The 16,094-nt window shown below is 61.2% G+C and overlaps 1 protein-coding gene across 3 annotated transcripts in view; it reads right to left on the bottom strand.

Moving 5' to 3' along the window:
• Positions 1 to 588: 588 nt before the first annotated feature.
• The window catches only part of SEZ6 (seizure related 6 homolog), a 31,780-nt gene continuing 16,274 nt past the window's right edge, over positions 589 to 16,094 (bottom strand). The window contains exons 6-16 of one of the 3 annotated variants that reach the window (XM_075073946.1): positions 14,538 to 14,704; positions 14,222 to 14,416; positions 13,851 to 13,989; positions 13,234 to 13,430; positions 12,484 to 12,678; positions 5,197 to 5,388; positions 4,614 to 4,811; positions 4,037 to 4,075; positions 3,078 to 3,195; positions 2,352 to 2,454; positions 589 to 2,025 (exon numbers count right to left, since the gene is read on the bottom strand). In XM_075073946.1, coding sequence (XP_074930047.1) covers positions 1,993 to 2,025; positions 2,352 to 2,454; positions 3,078 to 3,195; positions 4,037 to 4,075; positions 4,614 to 4,811; positions 5,197 to 5,388; positions 12,484 to 12,678; positions 13,234 to 13,430; positions 13,851 to 13,989; positions 14,222 to 14,416; positions 14,538 to 14,704 — 1,576 coding nt within the window. In that variant the 3' untranslated portion in view covers positions 589 to 1,992. The remainder of the gene's footprint in view (positions 2,026 to 2,351; positions 2,455 to 3,077; positions 3,196 to 4,036; positions 4,076 to 4,613; positions 4,812 to 5,196; positions 5,389 to 12,483; positions 12,679 to 13,233; positions 13,431 to 13,850; positions 13,990 to 14,221; positions 14,417 to 14,537; positions 14,705 to 16,094) is intronic. The other 2 variants (XM_075073947.1, XM_032788737.2) reach the window with 2 other exon arrangements.

The raw sequence follows: 16,094 nt of genomic DNA, 5'->3' as shown, positions 1-16,094 counted from the left end.
GCTGCTGCCGGGTCAGACTCTTCTCTGCTAGATGGAAGAGCCAGTGCATGGTCACGTTTGTTCTGCCTGGCCTCAGGTCACCCAGAACCTTCTCTTTGCTAAGCTAGAGTCTGAGTCTTGGGGTCTCTCATTAGGAGGTTCTAACCCGTCCCTCCTTCTCGGGGCTCTTCTCTTCCCTCCCCAATTTAGCACCATCCTTGACTTGCGGACCCCCGAACTGGACCCAGGATCCCAGCAGCAGTTGCACCAGTGCCACACCCAGAAGTAAAAGCTTTTTTCAGTCACTGCTTGGCATGTCAAGTCCCCCAGCCTGTAACAGGGCCTGCAGTCTCTGCTCTGCTACATTGACATTGAGCCGTATTCAAACACAGTTTACCAAGCGATCCATATTGCTGTTAGCAGTGACCTGGCCTCTTCACTGGATACCGCAGCCCCAGGCGTGTGTCATCTGCAAACTTAATCGGTGATGATTTGGTGTTTTCCCCTGCTGATGTTCAAGAGCACAGGGCCACGAACCGCCCCCCACCCCCAGCCCGGACACACACCTGTTTGATGACGATTCCTCACCTACAATGACATTCGCAGACCTATTACTACCAGCTTTTAATCCACGGAATGTGGGGCAGGTTGATTTTACAGAATTCTAATGTTAATGTGGTTTTTACACTGGCCCCGGAGGCTGGCAGCAGGGGCAGGGCTGTGTTACTGGCGGGTGACTTAGGTGTCTCACACAGCGAGACAGTGCTTGATATTCAGGGCTCCGTGTACCCAGGGGCACAGTGCCATGCCAGCATTCCTCTAGCCTACGACCACAAGCTACCGAAATACCCTGCATTCTGCTACCCCTGCTACAAACACAGAGGGAGGGTGGGGAGCTGCAAACACTCATTGTGGTACAATGTGTCTCTGAGTAGTTCCAGGGCTGGGTGTTTTGCTCCCATGAGCCAGGCTCGGAGCCTCCTTCTCCTGCACCATCCAGTATGTGCCAGAGGAGGGAAAACTTGCATTTGGCTTCAGCAGCTCATCTCCCCGGCTCCCCAGACCCAGGCTGCTGCACTGTTATCCTGGGTGGCAGGCAGGGTTCGGCTCTGGCTCCAGGAAGCGGTCTGGGGAGCAGGTGCTGGAATCCATTCAATCCCCATCCGAGGAGCAGGAGAGGGCAACTGCAAAACGTCCAATTCCACAGCATGCACACTGACACTGGACTGTCCTGGGCTGCGGCGGAGTCCACGGCTGCAGATTGGCAGAGTCCATGGGGCAGCGCACACCTCTGCATGCGGCTGGCTCAGGCTGGCTGCACACTCAGGCAGGCGATGCTGTGGTCCTGACACTTGGGTCAGATTTTCCACAAGCACAAGGGCGAGAGCCCTCCTGGCTGAGAGCGAAGCTGAGGCCCTGGAGCCAACTCGGGAGCGGGCTCCTCACACCTGGAGTACGTAGGGCCCGGTTCAGACCCCATGAGCTACAGCTCAGCGCCTGGGACACAAGGGGCTGAACAGATTCGTGGGAATAAAGCATCTCCTTGACTCCTTTCCCCTGCTCTGGGCTGGGCCAGGCTGGTGATGGGAGGGAGGCTGCAGAGCCCAGCCCCGGCAGGCACAGTGCTATCCCGGCCACAGTGGGCAGGAGCAGGAGGTCATGTGGCTGGCTCTGGCCTGGCCTGGCAGTCCTGTGCACGGCTCCATGCAGCATGACAGAGAGTCCAGAGCCCATCACACCCACATGGAGCCCGGAGCCTCCCCATTTCTCTGTGCACAGACCCTACTGGGCTGGTGGCTGGGGCAGGGCGGGGCAGCGCCGGCAGGAAGGGGCCACGCCAGGGAGGGGAGCTGGGCCGCTGGCTCCTCCTGGAAAGCGCTTGGGCAGAGTCGCTTGGGGACATTTATGGTCCCTTCCTGCAAGACTCCGGCGGGGTGTCCAGGGGGGCCGAGGACAGTGCTGCTGGGGCGGCCCCTCCTCCCGGCTCAGCTCAGCTCGGCCTAGATGGAAACCTCATATTCCCTCGTGTCCTGGAAAGGAAACAGACTGCAGGGGGTTCGACACGTTCCCCCCACCCCCTCATGCGTTCCCTTCCTCCCTCCCCCTTCCTGGGGGCAGCGATCCCCCTCTCCCTCCACCTTGGGGCTCCTACTGGGATTGACTGGCTATTGCTGCCCCTCTCCTGATCCACGCACATATTGGGGGGCTGGAGGCAGTCCCCAGTGAGGGGCATGGGGCTGCTCGTTTGCACAGGGCCGAGCCAGCCCCCAGCTCCTGGCAGTGCCCCAAGCACCTGGGTTTACTCCCAGGCTGCCGACCCCTGTGCGGCCCCAGGGCTGGTGAGGCCCGACTGAGCAGGGCTCAGTACTTACTCCTGTCTCGTAGGTGGTGTTGTCAAAGGCTGATTCCACGGTGATGTGATCGTAGGGGTGAGAACCAGACAGGGGCAGTTCCAGGGACGGTTTCCCCTGGAGCCTGCAGGGGACAGAGACGAGTAGGCAGTGACCCAGGCTGGCAGAGCACTGAGGGGCTGGCACTGACCGATGGGACTGGTGGGTGGGCAGGGCGCAGACAAGAGAGCATGGGGCCCAGGCAGGGGCAGATGGGATCCGGGGCAGATGAGAGCATGGGGCCCAGGCTGGGGGACAGGGGCAGACAGAGCTGGGGACTGGGCAGGGGGGCAGACAGGGCTAGGCAGGGGCAGATGGGGCCAGGTAAGAGGCAAATGGGGCTGCGCAGGAGAGCAGAGGGGCCAGGGACAGATGGTGATGGGGGCAGATGAGGGGGGGCAGAGGGGCCAGGGCAGACGGGGCCTGAGGCAGATGGGGCTGGCAGGAGGCAGACAGGGTAGGATGCAGGGCAGACTGGGCCAGGTAAGAGACAGATGGGGCTGGGCAGGAGGGCAGAGGGGCCAGGCACAGACAGGATGGGGGCAGACGAGGCTGGGCAGGGGGACAGAGGGGCCGGGGCAGATGGGGTTGGCAGGAGGCAGACGAGGCTGGGCAGGGGGACAGAGGGGTTCAGGGGCAGATGGGGTTGGCAGGAGGCAGATGAGGCTGGGCAGGGGGCAGACTCCCCCCTCCCCCCATGGCACTCACTTGGAGAAGTAGAGGTAAATGCCTCCAATGAGCAGCGCCACGACCAGCACTGGCAGGAAGATGGCGATGGCGACGTTGGGGCCCTCCTGCGGGTTCCTTGAGGGTGAGACTTTTGCGACTGCGGGAGAGACGGGGAAAGGGAGGGGGGAGGGGTACAGAGACCGGGGCAGCAGGCAGAGGAAGAAGAGAATTTACCAAACTCTTTGGGTAGCTCAGTGGGGATGAGGGGAGGGGGGATCCTGCACCCCCCTTCTCAGGGCACTGTGGCTCCACACCCCCATGCACTTCAGTGACAGGTGCTCTGCATGGACATGGGATCCAGCCTGCTGTGCCTCCTCCCTGCTCACAGGGGAAACGGCGCCTCCTGCTGGCCGGCCACATCCTGCGCTCGCTGCCCAGCCCAGATCCCCAGATAGCCCATCCCCACGGGCACCCCCATGGACACCCGCATCCCACCTCTACACCCACGGGCACCCATCCCCACCCACACCCCAACCTGCACCCCCACAGGCACCCACCCTCACCTGCACTCCCATCTGCACCCACTCCCACCCTCATGGGCACCCCCATGGGCACCCATCCTCATCCCCACTGGCACCACTCCCACCTGCACCTCCATGGGCACCCGCACCCCCACTTGTACCTGCACCCAAACCCTCTCTTTGATCCCTCCTTTGCGCGTCTCCCTGGCCGGCCTCTGCCAGGTGAACTGTCCCTGTGGGCACAGCTGCCCCACACTGAGCCCAGCCCACTTGCCCTCTGCACCCAGTGCCATCACTCCCTGTGTTTTTGCATGACCACCTCTCCTGATGGTTCAGTGTCGTCTGCTCTCCACACCCGTCTCCCAGCCACAGTGGCTCCCAGGGACCCCCCTCAAGGCCCCTGCCAAAGCCCCTCCCGCATGGCAGCCTGTGGAGAGCCTGCAGGGAGAGCCGGTGAGATCACTGCTGGGTTCTTACCGTCCAGGTTGCGGTTGCTGTAAAATTCATCGTAAGCGGCTGGAAGAAGAGAGGGAAGAATGAAAGGCGGGATGGGGTGGCAGCAGCTGGGTAGAGCGAGGAGGGCAGGGCTGCTGGGGACCAGGGCAGAGCCAAGGGCCCCATCACATGCCGGCCCCAGGCAGGGCAGCTGAAGCTCAGAGTGGTTATTAAGTGTGAGCCTGTGGCCGATGCTTTGCTAGTGGCTTGGCCCAGTGTGGCCCCACTGCCCTGGGGCTGAGATGGGCACATGCTCCCTGCGCTGTGGGGCAGGAGCGTTAGTCAGGCTAGAGAAGGGACAGTCGGCTTTGCAATGCCAGGGAGAAGCTAGCGCTGGCAGTGGCCAAAGCACCACGGCAGGGGGCGAGTGTGTTGCTTGCACACTCACTATTCAGTTGTGCAAGGGGCGGGGAGGATCTAGCATGCTCAGGACTCAGCGACCACAAGGCAATCCCTGCTGGAGAGGGCAGTTCTGCAGGGCAGGTGAGACGCTGGCAGCCGGGGGCTCGGGGACTGGCTGGGCCACACACACTGTTTGCCGGTCCCAGGGCAGACTCACCGGCCTTGCAGATGGGAGGAGAGCTGTTCCACTGCGAGGGGTGGCCGGGCATACAGCGGAGGCTCCCTTCCCCCAACAGCACATAGCCTGTGGCACAGGAGAAGCGTAGGGTTGCCCCCGCCTGGTAAAACCTCTTCTCCGGGGTTTGGACGCCATGCTCTGGGGCGCCTGGGTTGTGGCAAGGCTCATATACTTCTGCTGCAAACGTGGAACGGAGCTGGGGTGAGACGCATACCTGCAACTCAGCCACAGGGTGGGGCTGGAGCTTCCTTTGGGGGCCGTGGGGAGCCTCCCTCCTGGGGCTCAGCCCTGGTCCAACTGCTGGGGGACCCTTGCCAGGGCTGGGAGGCGGGCAGCTGAGGGACAGCCCAATGGGATGCAGTGCCCAGCATGATGCCACCTGCAGCGCCCCCCTCCCGAGCATCCCATGCTTCAGGGTGCCAGCACAGGCTGCAGGGCCAGGGCTCTCCCCGACCCTGGAGACAGGCAGCCAGGTGCACCGGAACCTGTTTTGAGGGAGAGGTTCCCAGCCAGCCAGCTGGAGTAGGACCCCACGGAAGCAGCTGGCAGAGCTCGGACTCACGGGTGCACTTGGGGAGGTGGTTGCTCCACTTGGGGCCCCCAGCCTGTCGGTCCCGGCAGGTCAGCAGGCTGCCCCCCGTTAGGACGTAGCCCTTGTCGCAGACGAACTGCACGGTGGAGCCCACGGGGAACTTAGAGCTGGAGATGATCCTGCGGCTGTGGTCCACATCCCCGGGGTCCTTGCAGGAGGTCACTGCACAGGGGAGGGAGGCGAGACTCGCACCAAGCTGAGAGGAAGGAGGAGCTGCCTTCTCGCATGGCTCAGGCCTTGGAAGGGCTGGAGCCAAGTGGGGCAGTGGCCCTTAGCACTGCAGGGTGTGGCGGGAGGGGAAGTGAAGCTGCGGGGTGGGGGGGCTGCAGGGTGTGCAGGGAGAAGAAGCGAAGCTGCTGGTGGGGGCTGCAGGGTTTGGGCGGAGGGGAAGTGAAGCTGCTGGTGTGTTTGTGTGTGTGTGTGGTGGCGGGGACTACAGCCCAGAGCCGGTTACTGCCCCTGCTGGGGGGCAAGGGGGAGGCTGCAGCCCCCACAGCCTGCAGAGCCACGCCATGGCAGGCAGCGTGGCTAGTGATCGAAGCACAGGGGATCACAAATGCCTCCAGTCTCTTCCCAGCACCACCATCCAGGCCCTGTGGGGCGAGGCCTCCAGCCCCTCTGCAGCCAGAGAGGGTCGCAGCCAGACCCCGGGCACCCGGAGCCCTGCCCCAGGGCTGCAGTGGGCAGGGGAGAGCCATTGGGGGCACAGAGCTCCAGCAGGGGGAGCTCTCGGCACAGCAAAGCCTGCCTGTCCCCCCCCCCGGCCTGAGCCAGGCAGCCTGGGCACAAAGGGGTGCAGGGTTGTGTGATGGAGTAGGGGCTGTGTGTCTGGGGAACGGGAAAGCAGGGGATGTCTGTAGGTGAGGGACAGGTAGTCAGGTTGTAATGTGAGCCGGCAGGGGGAGGGGGAGCTGCTGGGCGGAGGAGAAGGAAACAAAGGGTTTTTTTTCGGCCGGAGGAGGAGAGGCAGGACAGTTTGGGTTTGGGCTATGGGGAGGAATTCAGGGGATCCTAGCTGGGATCCAAGCACCCTGAACCCCCAGAAGGACTCAGTGGAGGGGTCCGGGACTGTGCCTGCAAGCTCTGCTGTAACCTGTGTTCCTGCTGTCCAATAAACCTTTCTGTTTTACTGGCTGGATAAAAGTCACTGTGGGTCCCAGGAAGAGGGGTGCAGGGCCAGACCCCTCCGTGACAACTTGGTGGCAGCGGCGGGAGATACTGCACCCCGGGACGGCGCTTCCTGCAGTAAAGTGACTGGGGAGCAGTAAAACGAAGGGTGATTAACCCTGGAGTGTGTGCCCAGTGAGAAGGACTTTGCAGTAACAGGGTCCCCCGGGGGATTGCAGCGAGCGGTCCCAGGGGCGGAGGAGTCTGCAGCTCGACCCTGGCAGAGAGGTGGTGACCTCAAGAAGGGCTGGTGCACTAGGGGTCCCCGGAAACCGTGGGGAGCGGCGAGCACCCCGACCTGTGAGTGGCCAGCAGGAAGATGTACGCCAAGCGGCGCAAGTGTGACCTGCTGGAGCTGTGCAAGCAGAGGGGGCTGCGCACAGGGAGACTGACGAAGGACCAGCTGATTGCCCAGCTGGAGGAGGGAGACCGGAACCCTGTCTCTGAGGGAAGCAGCCAGGCAGATGCAGCGCAGTCACCAGTGTCTGTCCCCCCCGGGGAGTGGTCAGACGGCGGATGAGGGCTTCCCGAGACCCCCCCTTCCTAGCCTAGAGGAAGGGCGGGAGGAGCCCAGCGAATGCCGAAGGCACCGTGACCCCCCGGCCGGCAGGGGATCCTGGCAGCGAAGCTCACCCCCCAGCAGGGGATCCTCCCGGCGACGCTCGACAGCTGTGGCAGCAGCCGTGGCTGGAAGAGGAAAGGAGTTGAGACGGGAGGAGCTCGAGTTAAAAGAGGCAAGAGCTGGAGGAGAAGGTGAACCAGCGTAAACATGAGGAGAACCAGCGTAAACATGAGGAGACCAGCGTAGCCGTAAACATGAGCTGGAGGAGAAGGAGAACCAGCGTAAACATGAGCTGGAGGAGAAGAGAAACAGCGTAAACATGACTGGAGGAGAAGGAGAAACAGCGTAAACACGAGCTGGAGCTGGCCCAGCTGAGGAGCCGTGAGGCCCCGGCTGCGGTGAGTGAGGGGGGACCCAAGCCTACAACCGAACTTTGATAAGCGCTTGCTGCCCCGGCGTAAGGAGGGGGAGGACATAGATACCTTCCTGACGGCCTTTGAGAATGCCTGCGAGCTGCAAGGGGTTGGCCCTGCAGACAGGATCTCATTTCTCACCCCCTTACTGGACTCCACGGCCGTGGAGGTGTACAGCCGACTGAAGGGCGGAGGCGGGGGACTACGAACTGTTCAAACAGGCCCTGCTCCGAGTTTGGGCTGACTCCTGAGATGTACCGGAAAAGGTTCCGGAGTCAGCGTAAAAACCCGTGAGATCACATATCTACAACTGGTCAACCGGGCGCCAGGGGTATGCCCGCAAGTGGACAGCTGGGGCCCAAACTAAAGAGGACTTGCTGGACCTGTTCATACTGGAGCACCTGTATGAGCAGTGCCCGTCCGACCTGAGGCTGTGGTTGAGGACCAGAAGCCGGAGAACCCGCAGCACGCAGGCCAACTTGCCGACCAATTTGTGGACAGTCGGGCAGGGGATGGCAGGGAGGAGTCTCGAAGGAGCAGGCCTGCCTCAGCGCAGAGAGAGAGTCATCATGGGACCTCCCAGCGGGGCCTATGGAGAACCCCCCAAAGGGGAACATCCAGTGTCAGGTCCCTCCGACCCATTCCAGGGGACCCACGAGACATGGGCTGCTATCAATGTGGCCAACGAGGCCACATACGGGCCCAGTGCCCCAAGCTCAGGGACAGACCAAGCAGACCCAACCCGCAGAGGGTGGACTGGGTAAAAACCCAATCGGAAGATGGGCTACCCTCCCGGGAAAGGGGGCTGGCAACATACCACCTATGAAGGAGGGAGGAGGTCCCCAGGTCAGCTCCTCTGGGGGGGAAGCGCCAGCCTCGGGTTCTTAGTTTACCGGGTGGGCGCGGGGCTGCCCCTCCGGAAAGAGTGCATTGTTTCCCTGGAGGTAGATGGGAAGGAGGTCACTGGGTACTGGGACACGGGGCAGAGGTGACGCTTGCCCGGCCCGAGGTGGTGGGCTCAGATCGGGTGGTGCCCGACACCTACCTGACCTGATGGGCGTGGGCGGGACCCCATTCAAGGTGCCCGTGGCAGAGTGCATCTGAAGTGGGGGGCCAAGGAGGGCCCCAAGGATGTGGGGGTACCCATACTTGCCCACAGACGTGTTAATGGGAGGGGACCTTGAGGACTGGCCTAGTAGCACTCAGAGTGCCCTGGTCGTGACTCGTAGTCAGAGTCGGCAAAGTGCACTGCACCCCGACAACGGGGAAGGTACTCGGCCCGAGGTGCAGGACCCTAACCTGGGGGGCGGGGAGCGCCAGGGGCAGGGCTCAGAGAGGCTGCGACCTCAGGCCCAGCCAGCAAGAGAGAGCTGGTCCCATCCCTGTCCCAGCTGCTGAGTTCCAGGCGGAGTTGCAGAAAGATCCCTCCTTGCGGAAGCCCAGGGACCAGGCTGACCTTAGTGCGGAACAGACCCTGAGGAGAGGTTGCAAGGAGAGGTTCCTGTGGGAGAAGGGGTTCCTGTACCGAGAATGGGCTCCCCCAGGGAGGTAGAGTCATGGGGATCAGGAGGCAGCTGGTGGTTCCCCAGAAGTTTCGCCACAAGCTGCTGTACCTGGCCCATGACATCCCTCTCGCAGGACACCAGGGAATCCGGCGCACCAGGCAGAGGCTGCTACAGAACTTTTACTGGCCTGGGGTCTTTACCCAGGTCCGACAGTACTGCCAATCCTGTGATCCCTGCCAGAGGGTGGGGAAGGCCCGGGACAAGAGGAAAGCAGCCTTTGAGGCCTTTACCCATCATAGAAGAACCTTTCCAGAAGGTGGCCATGGACATAGTGGGACCTCTCAGCAAGATGACCCGGTCAGGGAAAAAATACATCCTGGTGGTGGTGGATTTTGCCACTCGCTACCCCGAGGCGGTGGCCTTGTCCTCTATCGAAGCAGATACAGTGGCAGATGCGCTGCTGACGATTTTCAGCCGGGTGGGGTTCCCCAAGGAGGTCTTAACGGATCAGGGGTCCAACTTCATGTCGACCCTGCTCCGGTCCTTATGGCAGAAATGTGGGGTGCAGCACAACTGGGCCTCAGCGTATCACCCCAGTCCAACGGAGGAGTCTTAGGTCAGGTCCACTTCATGGTCGGCTGCTCCGTCTTGCGCTGTGGCGTCAGCACACTGGCTCAGTATCCCCCAGTCCACGGGGCTGTTGGAAGGTTTAAGGACGTGGCTTGATGTACAACTTTATGAACAGTACCGAGGATTGGACAGTACATATCCTGCTTTGATACAGGAGGCTCCCGCTCTCTGGTTGTACTTTCGCATGTTGTATGGAGGTGGTAGGGCCTGACCTATGAGGGTGATGGGAGGGGAAGGCATCCGGGGACTCAGTGGTGAGTATGTTGCTTCGGGAGGACTGCGCGAGCTCTGGGCCTGGCCAGGGGCATTGGCCCGGCCGGGCGGCGAAGGGTGTCTGCCGCCGTGACAGGGCTGGGCTTTGCCCGGGTGTGCTGGTTCTATCCGGGGAAACCAATCCAGGCTGCCTGGGAGGGCCTCTCATGGTTATCAAGCAACTGAATGAGGTAAGCTATGTGGTGGAGCTGTCAAACGCAGGCAATCACGCGGGATGTACCAGTGACTGATGAACCATGCTATGCATGGGAAAGTTGGTGTGGCCGTGTGACACTGGGGGGCGGGGAATACCTTGGTCATCTCGTCCTCGGGGACAAAAGCTGTTCCCCTGCTGGATGCAATTCCCCTCTCTGATCAGCTTGACCAGGACCGCCGCGAGATCAGAGGGCGGCTTTGCATCGTTACCGCAGCTTTTCAACCGCCGTGGAGCCTAAATTTGACTGTCCACGTGAGACTGGTCCTACTTCCCCTATAAGATGCTTCCCTTTTACGGTCACTGGTAAAACTTGCCCAGGATCTGAAAGGGAGGTTCGGGACATGCTGGCTTTGGGGGTGATCCAGCAGTCTTCAGCCTTGGGCCTCGCAGTGGTGCTGGTCCCCAAGAGGATGGGTCATTCGGTTCTGTGTGACTATCTGAAGTTCAATGCCATTCACGTTTGTTGCCGTTTACCCATGCCCAGGCCTGTACGGCTCCTAGAAAAGTGGAGGTGCTCGGTTACCATGATCTTACAAGGGCTCTGGCAAGGTGGCTCGGACGCGATGCCAGGTGAAATCGGCCTTTTCCCCTCTGGTCTGACGTTTCTGACCCTGCCTTTGGCTCAGGCGCTGCCGGCCCTATTCAGCGCCTGGTGGATAAGTACTCTGAGGGGGATGGGAGAGTTTTGCCGTGGCCAATAGTGGACTGCTGTCTTCGCGACCTGGGAGGCTGCTGTCCCGGATTTCCAAAGTCTGAACCGAATTCGGGGGCTGGTTATACCGTAAAGGCGAGAAGTGCATGTGGGTGGATGCGGCAGTTCTTACCTGGGCCATGGCCTGTGGGAGCGGCTGCCTTGAAGCGGACAGCCAGGTGGAGTGACTCAGGACTGGACTGTCCCCAAACCAAGCGGTCGGCCTTTGGGATGGCGGCGGGGTTCTTCAGGTTCGTGCCCACTTTAGCCTCTAGCGGCCCATCACTGACTGCTGCAAAAATGGGGAGCCAGACAAGGTCGATCTGGCCCAGTCATGCCAGGAGGCTTTTCGGGCGCTGAGGGGCTTGGTGTAGTGGCCCAGTTCTGGTGAACCCAGATTTTGACAAACCCTTTATGGTGTTCCGACGCCTCAGACACGGGACTGGGGGCTGTGTTAATGCAGGAGGATGAAAAGGGGAGAGACACCCCTCAGTGTACCTGAGTAAGAAGCTGCTACCGGGAGCAAACTATGCGGCCATCGAGAAAGGTGCTGGCCATGGTGTGGGCCTTAGAAGCTAGAGCACCTTATCTCTTTGGGCGACACTTGTGTACACCGAAACTTCCCCTGACCTGGCTGCACCAGATGTAAGGAGCAACGCCAAGCTCCTGAGGTGGGCTGCTCTGCAGGACTATGACATGACGTGGTCCATGTTGAAGGGAGTGCCAACCTGATGCGGCGGTTGTCCGGGAGGGGGGCCTGAACTTCCCAGGTCCTGGGCAGAGTGACCCCGCTTCAGTTCAGTTCGAAGGGGGGGAGATGTGCTGGAGTGGGCTGTCGGTGTGGGAATGGGAGAGCGGTGTCTTTGGTGCGGGAGGTCTTTAGCCTGTACTGGCGACGGGAGGGGTGACTTTGCTGGGAGCGGGAAAAGGATTCGGCGGGGAGAGGCAGTCAGTTTGAGGTTTGGCTGTTGGGGGATTTCGGTTCTGCTAGGATTGAATCCTTCAAGCTCTGCAGCCCAGAGGCTCGATGGATGTGTCGTGGACTGTGCCTGCAAGCTCTGCTGTAACCTGTGTTCCTGTTGTCCAATAAACCTTCTGTTTTACTGGCTGGATAAAAGTCACTGTGGGTCCCAGGAAGAGGGGTGCAGGGCCGGACTCCGTGACAGGTTGTTTCGGGGAGGCGACTGTTGGCGTCCTGGCAGGGCTCTGGTCTGGGGGCTCTTGTACCCCAGCTCCACCCTGCTGAGTGCAGCCTGGCTGGGGGGCAGCCCCGCCCACTGATCCCAGCTGGGAGCCCGGTTCGGCACTGAGGGTAGACAAGGCACTGTCAGTGGAAAAGACGGAGTGTCCCTCCCAACCTATGCTCAAGCAGCAGCTGCCAGTGCTGGAGGGAGGCCCAGGCCCAGGCCAGGCCAGCTGATCATTCCCTGGATGGCAGGGGGCCTGACCAGCCGGCACTGGTGCAAAGGGGCCAGGACCCTGGCAGAGCTGGCCACCGTGGTTCCTACGCCGCCCCCCTTGCATGGCTGCCTCTCTGCTCTGGGAATTGTCCGCTGCTGCAATAGCCAGCGGGAACGCGGGCAGGGGGAGAAAGGGGGCTTGGAGCTGCGTCCCATGCCCTCCCTGTCTGTGCCCAGTGCTTCTGGGCTGGGTCTGACAGGTGGGCCAATGGCAGCAGCTGCTTGTTGAACATCTCCTGGAGGCAGCAGGCCCTGGGGGGGCAGCCCCAGGGGGCCGGGAAAGCGGGAGGGGAACCCTGGGGCAGTCTCTGGGGCGTGCGGCGCAGCCTGCCCCAGCAATGGCCCGGGCCCTGCACTCACCTCTCTCACAGGTGGGCAGGTCCCCGCTCCAGGTCAGGTCCCAGTGGCACATCAGTAGGTCCGTGCCCACGAGCTCGAAGCCGGGGTAGCAGTGGTAGTTCACCATGGTGCCGTGGATCAGCTCAGGGTGGGACGTGGTCTTCCAGCCGTTGGGGATCTCGGGCAGCTCGGGGCATGTGTCATTGCGTGGAACCTCTGAAGGGAGAGCCGAGTGAGACCTCTGCCAGCACGGGGGCCTGGTCGCACAGGCCGGCTGCAGGCTGGGAGGTAGGACTCCTGGGTTCTCTCCCCAGCACTGGCGGGGGATGGGAGGTCTGGGGGTGAGAGCAGGGGGCAGGGAGGCAGGACTCCTGGGTTCTCTCCACAGTGCTGGTGGGGGGTGGGAGGTCTTGGGGTGAAAGCAGGGGTCTGGGAGACAGGACTCCTGGGTTCTCTCCCCAGCACTGGTGGGGAGTGGGAGGTCTGGGGGCGAGAGCAGGGGGCAGGGAGGCAGGACTCCTGGGTTCTCTCCACAGTGCTGGTGGGGGGTGGGAGGTCTTGGGGTGAAAGCCGGGGTCTGAGAGGCAGGACTTCTGGGTTCTATCCCCAGTTCTGAGGGGTGTATGGGGCCTACAGATTTAGAGCAGGGGGGCAGGACTCCTGGGTTCTCTCCCCAGTGCTGGTGGGGGGTGGGAGGTCTGGGGGCGAGAGCAGGGGGCTGGGAGGCAGGACTCCTGGGATCTCTCCCCAGTGCTGGTGGGGGACCCTCACCGAAGAAGTGGATGATGAAGCCCTGCTGGTAGCCGAAGACAGTGCTGCCGGGGTCTGACTGGAACTGGATGGTGACGTCGGCCATGGCTGTGTAGAGCTTGAAGCGGTGGTGGGCGCCCGTGTACTGGCCCAGGATCCGGGCTGTCAGGTCATCCCCGTCATAGAACGTGAGGACGTCGGCCTTCCCGATGTGCAGCCTGTGGGGAGAGAGGGGGCTGGGGCAGACGCCCTGCGAAGGGGACCTGTAGAGCCCGGCTAGCTGGCCCTGGCCCTAGAGGGGACTCTCCCCTTTGGACGGGTAGGGCTCTGTGGGTGTGACTTCACTTAGGGGGGTTTCAGCCAACACCATTCTGGGGCAAAGGGAGCCCAACCGCAGCCCTGGGCCCTTTGCAGCCACAGACCTACGGGGAGGCAGCTGCACTGGCTTCTTGCAGAAGGGACAAGGGGCTCCCCACAGGGCTCACAGCTCTGCCAGGCATGGCCAGGGCACCCAATGATCGCCGGCCTTAGCCAGCACCCAGGCAGCCTGCCCCCACCCCCAGGCCAGGGGCAATCCACAGGCCCTTGCTCCTCTGCCTCCCTGGGGGACCTGCCCCGGGCAGCCTGGGCTCACTCACACTTGGACGTCCAGCATGATGCGCTTGTCCTCCTCCACGTGCAGGCCCCAGATGCAGTCCTGGCCCTTGCCATAGGCCTCCGGCCAGTTGGGGGACAGCACCACGCCCGCCGAGTCTGTGATCTCCCCGCTGCACACGGCTGCAGGGACACATAACACTGAGCTCCTGCCCCCGCCCTCCCCAGCAGCCCACAGCCGCGGGGCGGGAGGCCTCACAGCACCCCCTTCCCATCTCAGAAAGCAGCACAGGGGGCGCTCAATGGAGGGCCTGGGCCCCAGCTCCGCACAGGCCTAGGAGCCCTGCCTGCTCTGTCCCCCCAGGCACCTGCCTGCCCCCTCCCCTGCAGCCTGGCTTGGCCTCAGAAGACAGACCTCGGCACGCTGGCTCCGTCTCGTTCCACTGGGGGTCGCTGGGGTCCACGCACTCAATGATGATGGAGCCCTGCTCCAGGGTGTAGCCAGGGTCACAGCTGAACTCCACGGTGGTGCCCACGGCATAGGTGGCGTCGCTGGTGGTGAAGTTCCCGTACATGACGAAGGGCTTGTAGCAGTGCCCCTGCTCGAAGGCTGGGGGCAGAGGGGCAGGGAGTTAATGCTGCCACCTGAAGGGGGTCGGGATCACAGGGCTCATTCTCCGGGGCCCCAGGCTAGGCGTCTCTCGGGGCTCTGGGGGGGTCTGAGGCCTTACCTTCGTAGTGAAGCGCCACGCCGGTGGAGGCGCCACTGCTGTCGGTGGTGAGCTCGAGAAAGAAGTGGCGGGCGGTGCTGAGCAGCCCCTCGATGGGCAGGTACTCCACCTCGTACGAGTCGTACACTGGCGGTGCCGCGATATCCTTCCCGTTCCGAATGATGAGCCTGCCAAGCAATGATCACAGTACCAGCTGGGGGGAGGAGACGGGGGCACAGGCCTTGGCAGATCCCTGCGGCCCGGCCACTGGGTACTAGGGGTCTGTGGCTCGGCCTGCTGGAGGCCTGTATGCATTGGGATAATGGGGGGAGACAAGGGGCAGCTGCTGATGCCTGGAGGCAGGAGGGCAAAAGCCACAGGGGCAGGGTGTGATGCTACACCCCGTACTCTTCACAGGAATATTGTTATAATATGATTACAGCATCACTAAGGTATGTTTTGTGCAAGAGAAGGCATGTGAGGTAGCATTGGAAGTTATGCTTTGCTGAGGATTATCCTATTTGTGTGCATGGATCATTTTTGTATCTAAAGTTAGGAATATTGACTATACATCTGTACTACAAATATATTTGCAGCTAGGGAACGCCCACCAGACAGAATGCAATCAGTCTGGCTGCCTAGCTGGGGACAAGTCAATGGACCATTAGGGAGAACAATAGGGCTTTGAAGATGCTAATCTCCCACCTTCCTGGGTTACTACAAACAACCTCTGACTCATAGCTGCTTTGACACTGCAGGGTCATGTGATTAAGTCAGCTGGTACTGGACTCCATGATAGAATACCAATATTTTTCCACTGGAGGATGGGGGGAAACCACACTGGAAAACAAAGGATTCCCGCCATATGTAAAACCTGCTTAAGGAAGGGGAGGGAGATAATCAGTGGTCATTCTTCACTGAATCCCTGCCCAGCATGACTGCTGTGAACATCTAAGAAACAAAGACAAGGGGGGGGAGGGAGGACTGAGCCCAGGCTGGGTAAGTGTCCGGCCTGTTAAAGGGACACCTGGAGTTTTGAGCAGCTTGCCTTCAAGAACCTCTGCAGCTTAAATTTATGTTTGTTTTTGTTTTATTTGCTGGATAATCTGCTTTGATCTGTTCACTATCTCTTATAACACTTAAAATCTATCTTCCATAGTTAATAAATTTGTTTTTGTTTTCTCTCAAACCAGTTTGTAGAATTCATAACTGGGGGGTGGGGGAAGCTGTGAATACCTTCCTCCACACTGAGGGATGGGGCAAATTTCATGCTGTGCCGTTCTCTGTGCAGCACAAGATGATATAATTTGGGTTTGCACTCCAGAGGGGGTGTGCACTTGAGAGCTGTGCTGATCTCAGGGTCTGTGTTGTTCTGCAGTTGGGCGTGTCCCTACCTGTGTGTGCTGGAGGAGACTTGAGGGCCTGGCTCAGCAAGACAGTGTAAGGGAGCCCAGGCTGGTGGAAAAGGCGAGCTCAGTGGTACCCCAGTACATCAGGTGACACCCTGGTGGGTGGTTAACCTGTCACACAGAGGAGCTGAGGTGCCCTGGGTTATCTCCTCTGTCCCCTCTCCTAGAG

The sequence above is a fragment of the Chelonoidis abingdonii genome, chromosome 20 (assembly GCF_003597395.2).
Source record: "Chelonoidis abingdonii isolate Lonesome George chromosome 20, CheloAbing_2.0, whole genome shotgun sequence".
NCBI classification, from domain to species: Eukaryota; Metazoa; Chordata; order Testudines; family Testudinidae; genus Chelonoidis; species Chelonoidis abingdonii.
Note: the sequence above shows the minus strand (reverse complement) of the source record. Positions and strands in the feature narration are given on the sequence as shown.